This window comes from Notothenia rossii (genome assembly GCF_949606895.1).
Source record: "Notothenia rossii genome assembly, chromosome: 10".
NCBI classification, from domain to species: Eukaryota; Metazoa; Chordata; class Actinopteri; order Perciformes; family Nototheniidae; genus Notothenia; species Notothenia rossii.
Window position 1 is genome coordinate 35,334,816 of NC_136908.1, and position 10,846 is coordinate 35,345,661.

Sequence of the window (10,846 nt, forward strand, 5' to 3'; positions counted from 1 at the left end):
TCAACAATGACAATATTCATTGTAATTTAATAAATCCTTCCAACACACAATGTAAAAAAAAATAGCCTACTGTAAGTTAAGAAATCATTTCAATATGTACATCTTCGGATGTAACAACAATAACATTATAAATAGTAACATAGCTGAACATGGTATTGCACATTTAGCTTTGAGTGTTACTGACCTGAGATGTTTTTATTACATGAATGAAGGTGACTGAGGCTTTTTAACATACAGGGATGCAAACTCATCAGGTATGAAAAAGGTGACAAGGATCCGAGCCCCCGGCTCCCCCACCCCACGGAATGACAGAGGATTTTAGCAGTCAGAACAACTAAAGCAGCAGTGTTAATAATAACAGAAACGCCAAAGAGTCACATCTAATAGAAATATATAAAAGCATTTATTTTAAATTGTGGAGCAGTCAGTTTATAATTTTGGCAGCACTGTTGAGCATTTTGAAAATGTATTTTCGTGCCTCTGTGCAAGGCTTAAGTCTTTTTATCTTTATAGCCACATGGTGTAAAGTAACTAAGTTCATAAACTCAACAAGTACTATACTTGGGCACAATTTTGAGATACTTGTACTTTATTTAAGTATTTCAATGTTTTGCTACTTTGTTCTTCTACTCCACTACAGTTCAGATGTACATGGTGTACTTTGATTCCACTACATGTATTTAATACCTTTAGTTACTTCACAGATCTGGATTAATGAAGTGAAATATAATCAAGTGTTAAATCAGACTTTAGTTCCACCTGGAGTAAATCCACAAGCTACCCTGCAGTATACAAAGTCATTCAAACTAGCTGCACCTTTACCAGCTTTGAGAACACTTTCATGATCAATCATTATAAAACATATCATATCTATTATTCTGAAATGGACCAATCTGCACAATGACTACTTTTACTGTCGCTACTTTCACTATATTTTGATGATAATACTTTTCTACTTTTACTTGAGGAACATTTTGAATGCAGGACTTTTACTGTAACAGAGTATTCCTACACTCTGGGACTATTACTTTTACTCAAGTACAAGATCTGAGTACTTCCACTTTTACTCAAGTACAAGACCTGAGTACTTCTACTTTTACTCTAGTACAAGATCTGTGTGCTTCTACTTTTACTCAAGTACAAGACCTGAGTGCTTCTACTTTTACTCAAGTACAAGATTTGAGTACTTCTACTTTTACTCTAGTACAAGATCTGTGTGCTTCTACTTTTACTCAAGTACAAGATTTGAGTACTTCTACTTTTACTCTAGTACAAGATCTGTGTGCTTCTACTTTTACTCAAGTACAAGATCTGAGTACTTCTACTTTTACTCAAGTACAAGACCTGAGTACTTCTACTTTTACTCAAGTACAAGATCTGAGTACTTCTACTTTTACTTAAGTACAATATATACTTATACCACCTCTGTTTATAGCCTATGAAAAAAACTATTAGAAATAGAAGGCTAAAGCTAACGTGAGCAGATAGTGACAATGTATGCTAGCTAGCTAGCTCAACGATTCCTTAAATAATATTGCCACAGAAAAACTTTTCAGTTCACATCACGCTCTGCCGCTCCGACAGGGAGCTCTGCCGCTCCGACAGGGAGCTCTGCTCTGAACACCTAAACAGCCCGTTCTAACAGCTGTTCACCAGCGGTCCAGTCTGTGCCACAGTGACTCCGGACGCACAGTTAATATTAACGAACGCACCCGTAGGTAATGTAGCTGCTGAAGCTAGACCATCATTTCGGAGCAGCAGAGCCTTATTATACATCCGCAGCAGAGCCGACAGGCAGGAAGACTCGAGCACACAGCTCGTACTTCATTATAATATATAAAAAAAGAACACCATGCGTGTCATGATGGCACATAACAGCTCACGGCCGCAGATTACTCCGGGTCCCAGCCCCTCCCATACCCCAAAAATATTTGTATTGCAGATCTACATGAATCACACAAACGACTTATTTTGGATTCAAAACGGCGAATTTCGCCGAAAGGTGACAAGTTTGCATCACTGAACATAGACAGAGCACAACTGAAACATAACATCTGAAACGATGTAACAACATAATACACTTGTGCAGTGCTTGAATTGGGCCGGTACTCACCGGTACGCAGTACCGGCACTTCTGATTTTTACCCATGCGGTACCGGCACTTCTTACTAAAATGCCGGTACTCAGCCGCCGGCAATATACGTATATATTGTAAACGCAACGCAGCGCAAATGTGGGTCTGACTCTGCCTCACAGAGGGTGACTGGCTGTCTACATGACGTGGCCTGCCGACATTGCCACTTTCATACAGATCATACTAATGCCCTCGATTGGTCTCTGTGTGTCATTCAAGCTCGGGAGGGTGTGTGTTGGTGTATGTGTGGCGCGAGCGAGCGAGAAAGCGCGCGCACCGGTTACGTGTATTGTTGTTAGCATCTGGTGCTAGCTAGCTGCGCTAACGGATATAAGGAGCTGTTTCAACAACAAGGTGGAGGGAGAGTCCTTTGCTGTCAGACTGAGAGGCTGATAACTACAGCTCTGGTGAGGTAAATTACTCTCTTGAGTCTTTAGATAGTTAACTTAGTTTAAGTTATCTCAGTGGGTCTCAAACGGTTCGGTCACTATTTATGTAAACACATATTTCCATTTGAGGGGGTAGTGATTAGTAAAATATGCATGAATAATACAAACAAAATGTTAACTAGGTGAAAAAAGGTAAGATAAACTTGTTGAGAGCTAAAACTAGTCTTTGCTGTTGCCTCAAAGAGGAGCAGGGGGGAGAGGAGGGAGACAGGAGAGGCCGATTCAGGAGCCCAGACACACTCACAACTATAAATGAACCAAAAACAAATAAATAAACAAGTTTAAATGTTTTTTCATATTGGATATTGTATGTTATTGGTTATGGCCATGTACTTATGATTTTATGATTATTTAAATGTATACATTTTTGTTTCATATGGGTGTAGTCTCTTTATTTCCCCCTCAAAATGCACCAGATTGATGCATTTAAGTCCAACATTTAAAAAAAAATCTTACCGGGGGAGCATGCCCCCGGACCCCCCTATAGGATTTGAGGCCCAGTCCCAGTGTTCCCAAATAGCTTTGCATTTTTTTTAAATAGTAACCCATCTCCATATGTTTATTTTTGCGTAGTAGATTTAAACTAGAGGGCTATCACTTTGTGCAGCAACGCTATTGACAAATAAATCCAGCAAAATGGCACAAAAAACTGGTAGTGGCCTCAGGGACGAGGAGTCATTTAACCAGCCAGTAGGAGTCAAGCTTTACTTTCTTTTATATCCATAAAGAAAAAGTAAGTCTGTTTACAGTTGTTTCATTATGGATGTTGAGAGGTATCCATATATCTCTTCATTTTGCTCTCAAAGTGCACCAGATTGATGCATCTAACTTCAATATTTAAAAAAAAATGTTCCCGGGGGAGCATGTCCCCGGACCCCCCTAGACTAGAGGGTGTCAGGTCCACTCCCCACTTATAAAAATAGCACTTTCCCACTGCACCCCCTCTAATCTCAGATGCACCCTGAGTCATTTTGTTTAAGTACAGTGAGCCTTTCTAAAATATACAGTAAAGAGACAAACCCACCAGCATTATAGGATATACTATGACTTTGTGCCAAATACTTGTTGCTGATTTAGAGTACTGGCACCTTTTTTATTCCAATTCAAGCACTGCACTTGTGGGGATGCTTGGGATGTGAGGAGTGAGGGACACGGCTTAGAACGGGCGTATCGCCTGGCAGGACAGGAGAGTGTGTGCACCAGTCTTCCTTGATCTTTGAATTCATGTCCGTGACACTCACTGCTGCCCACAGCTGTTTTATAGAAGGAAATTCCTTCACTTCATGAAAGTGTTTTAACCACACACACCTCTACACACACATGACGGGTGTTATTTTCCCCATAAGGAACAAGTCGCTGCAAATTATCCCTCTTATTACACGGCCACATTCTCAACAAAGTAACGACATGACTCCCAATATTAATTGAAATGCTTTTATGGATTTAGAAAATGTTTTTATTGATTTAAAAAATAGTTGTATGTATTGATTTAAAAAATAGTTGTATGTATTGATTTAAATTGACATGCATCCGCTAAGAAAAATAGTCCATTGTTATAGTGTTTTAAACAGTCTGAATGAAACGGCAGCTCTCAGCTGTGTATTTACACAACTAATGGCCCATCAACCACAGCTCTCTCCCCCCCTCCCCCCTTGATCTTTCTTCTCCAGCAGCTAAATTAACGGTAGGTTACTCTGAGTGACAAGCTTACAGTTAGACACAACACTGTCATTGCAATTGACCCTCAGTTAGTTGACTTTTATGTTCAACTGCTAAATTCGTTACTGATAAAAAAAGGGCTTCTACTGTAGGCCTACCTAATTACCTTAACACTAAAACCGCCAGAGTTTTTTGTATAGGCCTACCTAAACCCGTCAAATCCCGCTATTAGAATGCCATTTTTAACAACATAGGGTGCTACATAACACACTTTCAGGAAAAGTCACGGACTGGGAGACTTTAATATTTTATTGAAAAAAAGTTACATTACACACACACAACACACATCACACAAATTGACCCGATTGGCGGTTCTAGTGTTAAATAAACTCACTAATTAATGAAACCAGTTCAATACGCATTATTCTTATTCTTATCATTCTTTATGAGCGCAGAAATAGTCTTAAAATCAGATCTGTTTTTTAAATGAAATCTGACGGCAGGCAGTTAGCTCTGCCGCACCTAATCGCTGGCCATTCGGCCACAGACACTGTTCGAAATGGGGGGGAGCTAGGGGGAGCTTGGGTCCCCCGAAGAGGGAGGGAGCTCCCCTGAAGGCGGACTTTGAGATAAATAGGGGAGCCCAAAACAATCGTGCATATTTGTGTCACACAGATTAGAAATGTTGAGTTTCTGTAAATAACAGTTCTTGAAATAAATAATAGTTATTGTTCATTACAGTTTCTGAATATTTGTTTTATATTTGTGAATATGTCTGGGTGTTGCCATCTGTACGTGGCGGCGCTGCATTCTTACTTACGTTACGGTTATTGCGGTGATGCCGGCGCGGTATTTGAAATGTTCATATTGATATATTTTTAACTCTGGCTGTTTAATAAAAAAATATGGCAAAACGAAAACAGCCAAGCGTCACAGCTTTTGGATTCACAAGCAAAGAAGCGAAGGAGTCTAAAAATGACAACGTGAAAGGAAAACAACTTTTAGTTGGCCGGCTGTAAGCGGCGTTAGGGTCGAGTTTGACAGCTCCACACCGAGGGAGAGGCCTGCCGATGCGGAGCCTGAAGAGGCTTCAACAACGGCCACATCCGCCGGCATAGTGACACCGTCTGTATTAGTAGAAGAGTGTTTTTTTTAGCAATTGATCGCATCCGCGCTGCTGCGCCAGTCAATAGAGCGTGGGTGTGACATATTTAGTACCAGGATGTGCTCTGAAAAATAGGGCTCCCCGAAAGCAAATGGGTAATTCGAAAACTGACAGAGCTCCCTCTATACAAATCAAACTGTAGACGGTGTGAAATCACCTATTGTTTTAAATAATGGTCGGAATGTGACCTGTGAGCCTTCTGAATTACCGTGGGACAGCACATTCTAAACTAAAATGTTCAATCAATAAAGTAACATCCTATGTTACCTTAATAATATCTTCATATTAATAATAATAATAAATCATACAGTATGTGTCCGAAAGGGAGCAGGAGGAAGCAAACACAAAAATATACTGCATATTAAAGCAAACGATTGTAAAGGTTAAAGTATGAGCATAACAAATAAAGAAGTGTAATGTAAACATTTACATTATAATTATGATTATTTAATATATAAAGACTATATATTATTGAATTACAAGATTAGATATACTTTAGTTGATCTAAAATATTGATGTGTTCAAATGCTCTTCAAAACACAACTGAAAGTCCATGAAACTTGTCTTTCTGTATTTGTGAATGAAGCGCCATCTCCTGGTTAAAACCTGAAATTGAAAATCTGGCAACGCCCTCTTGGAAAATAGTGGGAGGGCTTAACATTCCTCTATACTGGTCTTTGGCAGGCCGTAGGCAGGAAGCTGTAAGCTGGAGTCCGAAATTCAGTGCTACATCTGTACCAGTAAAGTCCTTATTTTGAACACTACCTGAGTCTGAGTTGAGTCGTGCATTTGAGTTCATGCGTCAGAGTTCACCCCTTGACAGTATTGTACTTGAGTAACAGTAGAAGTACCAGAGTGTAGGAATACTCTGTTACAAGAATAAGTCCCTCATTCAAAATGTTACTCAAGTAAAAGTACAAAAGTATTAGCATCAAAATATAGTGAAAGTAGCGACAGTAAAAGTAGTCATTGTGCAGATTGGTCCATTTCAGAATAACATATATGATATGTTTTATAATGATTGATCATTAAAGTGTTCTCAAAGCTGGTAAAGGTGCAGCTAGTTTGAATTACTTTGTATACTGCAGGGTAGCTTGTGAATTTACTCCAGGTGGAACTAAAGTCTGATTTAACACTTGATTAGATTTCACATCATTCATCCACATCTGTAAAGTAACTAAAGGTATTAAATACATGTAGGGGAGTAAAAGTACACCATCTACCTCTGAACTGTCGTGGAGTAGAAGTAGTACACAGTTGCATAAAATGGATGTACAAGTATTTAAACAATGTAGGCTACTTAAGTACACTTGAGTCACAAGGAAAACTAAGCTTCATCTCCAAGTCCAATGGCCTTGGAAGAGCTGCTAAGGAAAAGGAAAGACATCTGGAGACTTTAGAGCAGGGGTGGGCAAACTTTCTGGCTCGGGGGCCACTATGAATTTTAAAATTTGACAGACGGGCCGGGCCAGTAGCAGATCGGTGAACAAATATTTAGCTGTCCACTCCTCATTAAACACTCGGCACTCAATGTCGACTTTTCTTTTCTTTGGTCCACTCATCGTTACAGATGCAGGTTCAAAGGTGAATTATTGCATCATCGTTTGCGTTATGACGTAACCGTTTACGTGCCTTCTTATGACCCACATAGCGTTTTACGTCGCAGATTTTCTCCGCAACACCGCTCACAACAACTTCAATAGAGGACTGCGTCGGGTAGTTTTTAATCATACGAAGCCAGATTAAATTATAGAACTACTTCTCCAACCTTATACCTTTCTCCAGAGTGTCGTAGTGCATTGTTTATTAATGTGGTTCAGTTGCATTACTGCCCGCTGCAGTGCTGCTCGTGCACCGGAGTTTATTCTCCCGTTAACTCGCGGCAGCGGACGCTGTAAAGTTTTCACTGTCTGACTGTCACACAAGCAGCTGATCAATATCCCCCATCCCCATCAGTGAATGTGTTTCGGTCTGAATACTGTTTGGCATCATAACGCTGTTATGAAAGTTTCTCTGGCATTCTACAGGTGATGTTAGCATCGCAACCGAAGCTAATCAGACTATCTTGACTACTTGTTGCTATCATATTGTGCCATAAGCCGTTTTCTACAAGCATATTTTACCAGCGGAGTTTTCGTTAGGATTTTACTTGTGATGGCCACATGTAGCCCATGTATTGATTTCATCTGATAGCTGCAATAATACAAAACAATAGGAAAACGTCTGCCTCTTCACAATGGTCAATAACACTGAACGGATGGTTAGGTAAAATAAATAGAATCATACTAAGCCTGGTTAGTGTGCCTGAGTTTATATAAGTGTTTTTTATAAGTGTGTGGTCGCGTTAGTTACTTTGCTCAGCGCTACTGCTTGTTACAATTTGCATTCGCTGTACTCGCCATGAACTGTTATTGCTCAGACCTCCTCCAATGTAAGCGTGACGTATTTGGTTCTTAGATCTTGCTGGGTTGCTGAGTGGGACCAGACTCCAGCAAAGGTCAATTGTGTCTAGAGTGCTTCTTCTAGTGGGATCAACTGAAATGCCGGGTATTGCAGGAAAAAGGCAAAATGAATGCGCTCTTTACTATAATTTGGACAATTTTGTACCAATATTAGGCGGGCCGGATTCAAAAGCCCAACGGGCCGTATATGGCCCGCGGGCCTTAGTTTGCCCATGCCTGCTTTATAGAGACAGCTAACTGACAAACTCAAGGAACTGAGGACACTCCCTAATAGGCCTTATGCTGTTTAGCCTTACCTTGATGATTCAGGGACGTGTTCAGTGCAGGTCTTTTGTTTGCTTTTTCAACTCAAGGAGCCAAAAGACTCAAGTTGATTTGATTTGCCTAATTTCTGATTGCTCATTTAATGTGCGCCTAACCTGGGAGAGCCTTATGTGTACTGCCAACCTAAAAGTACCTCAAAAATGTTAATCAAGAATTTATTGAAAAGTTATTTTGCTGATTGTTGTATATCGGCTCAGCCAGGTTATATGGGAGGCCCAGTCTACTTACAGATGGGTCAATCATTGTGAAATATGAAACTTAGTTATTTTCTTTAATTTTCCATCCTCAGGTAGAATGCTATTACGAAACACACATTTGGTTGTTTACAGCATAAAGAACATCTGATTTAATGTGAGGTACGGAAATAATAATTTGAGTATAAGTATTTACAACAGCTGTAAGATGCTTGAAAAGCTTGAAAATGCACCTTGAAAATGCTTGAAAAGTGCTTGAAATTGATTTTGGAAAAGGTGTAAGAACCCTGTAATAGACTGCCACAAGGATGAAGATGAGAGAAGAGTGTTAGTTTTCAGGTTTAGCTGATGAAAAAGCTCAGCCTTACCTTGGGGAATCTGCAAGGAAAGATCATCAGACAAAGTATTCAGCCTGTTCAAAACAAATCTAAAAGGCAACCAGAATTATAGAGAGAATGTAGTGTTTTTTCCTATGTTTTTTTCATTTATTTTGATCCTGCCAATCTAATGATCCACACTCCAGTCCAATAGGTGGCGGTAATGTACCTATTCGTGGTGGTTGACAACCGCCAATAAACCTCATAGTTTTAGAGAATCCGAGAGAAGAAGGGGGAACAGTTCCTGCTATCGTGTGACCAAACAGGACATTGAACCTGTCTGCATTTCATTAACGCGGGTAGTGTATGCTGTGTCGGCACTTACACATCGACCATGGACGGCTGTCCTTCCACTCCGCTTTTCACATTCGGAGTGATAGCAGACATTCAGTACGCGGACCTAGAGGACGGGTTCAACTACAGCCGGACGCGCAAGCGGTTCTACCGGAGCAGCCTACAGCTGCTAAAGAACGCCCAGAGGAGTTGGGCAGAGTCCGCTGTCAGACCCGAGTTTATCCTCCAGCTGGGAGACATTATCGACGGCTTCAACAAGGGCCACGGCGCGTCTGAGCGGGCCCTTGACACCGTGCTGAGGGAGTTCTCCGGGCCCGCGGAGGTCCACCATGTGTGGGGCAACCACGAGTTCTATAACTTCAGCAGGAGCGCGCTGCTGCGTTCACGACTCAACAGCAGCGCGCTGCACAGGGACCTGGACATGAGCGGGGACGTCTACGCCTACAGCTTCAGCCCGGCCCCCGGATTCACGTTTGTTGTGCTGGACGCCTATGATGTGAGCCTGCTGGGCAGGGAGCCGTCCAGTGAGCAGTACGACCAGGCTATGGATCTGATAAAACTCTACAACAACAACGACGACCTGAACTGCCCCCCAGGTACACCCCCCAGGCAAAGCGGGCAGAGATGTGATGTGATTTGTGGATCACCCTAGTGCTGATCATTCAAATGTATTTATTCACGTCTTAAGCCACGTCCCAGACAGCAGGGTGACTGGTGTGAAGAGCAGTGCTGCTATGTAGTGAAGTACATTTACTCAAGTTTTGCACGATTCTGGGGTACTCGAGTATTTTTAAGTGATGCTACTTTATACTACTGTTCCACTACAATTTGAATGGCAATATTGTACTTTTTACTCATTCATTTGACAAAATGAGTTACTAGTTAGGCCTACTTTACAGATTCAGAATATTAGCACATATAAATAAACTAAGAAATAAACTCTGCTATAGTTATTAGTAAAATATCCAGCAATAGTATATCAAGTTATAAAAGTAGCTCTACATTCACCAGCTGTGATGAACACATTATTGCAAAAATAAATAAAAATATATTCATGTAATATCAATTATTCTAAAATGGGACATTACGCAGATTAAGTACTTATATACTTTGGAACTTCAAGCATATTTGAATGCCGATATTATTGTACTTTTACTTAAGTAACATTTTAAATGCAGGAATTTTACTTGTAGCACAGTACTTTTACATTGTAGTGTTTCGTCTTGTACTTAAGTAAAATATCTGAGTATTTCTTCAAGTAAAGAGTGATTTTCAGATGTCGTGTTGTTTTCAGTTTTGGAAGGGCTGCAGCGGAGGTTCACCATGTTCAACGGGGGCTTCGGTCAGGAGCAGCTGGACTGGCTGCATGCTCTTCTGACTGCCTCTGATGACAAAAGAGACAGAGTTACAATCGTCAGTAAGTTAAAACTGTCGCCCCTACAGTGCATTAGTTATTATACATATATATATATATATATATATGTATTATAAGTGGAGTCATTTAATATGTAAGGTGAATCCACTCCAGTGTTGTCCTGCACTCAGAGGAGCAGCTTGTGACAGACTGCAGCTGTAACATGGTTTACAATCTCCACAGCCTGGGGACTTCTTTAGCTTGTACACATAGAGCAGCACACTCATACTCACACATTTGGGGTTCTTAAATGGGCACCCCCCATCCTGAAGCGCCTGAAGAGAGATTAGGGATTTCATTTTATTTCCACATCAAAAATGTGTAGCAGACAACGGTCTTGTTGCTCTGTGTTGCGTTGTTAATGAGCGAGACAC

The 10,846-nt window shown here is 40.7% G+C and overlaps 1 protein-coding gene across 1 annotated transcript; it reads left to right on the forward strand.

Annotated features, from left to right (window-relative positions):
- Positions 1 to 8,734: 8,734 nt before the first annotated feature.
- On the forward strand, positions 8,735 to 10,564 carry adprm (ADP-ribose/CDP-alcohol diphosphatase, manganese-dependent). The gene is made up of 2 exons (XM_079655267.1): positions 8,735 to 9,654; positions 10,353 to 10,564. The coding sequence occupies exons 1-2, from the start codon at positions 9,099 to 9,101 to the stop codon at positions 10,547 to 10,549; spliced, it is 753 nt and encodes a 250-aa protein (XP_079511393.1). The 5' UTR covers positions 8,735 to 9,098; the 3' UTR covers positions 10,550 to 10,564.
- The last annotated feature ends 282 nt before the right edge of the window (positions 10,565 to 10,846 follow it).

Bases quoted from the DNA above. Each gene is read 5' to 3' on its own strand.
- adprm (XM_079655267.1), top strand. From the start codon at position 9,099: ATGGACGGCTGTCCTTCCACTCCGCTTTTCACATTCGGAGTGATAGCA. The intron at 9,655-10,352 runs GTACACCCCCCA...TGTTGTTTTCAG, and splicing joins CGACCTGAACTGCCCCCCAG to TTTTGGAAGGGCTGCAGCGG.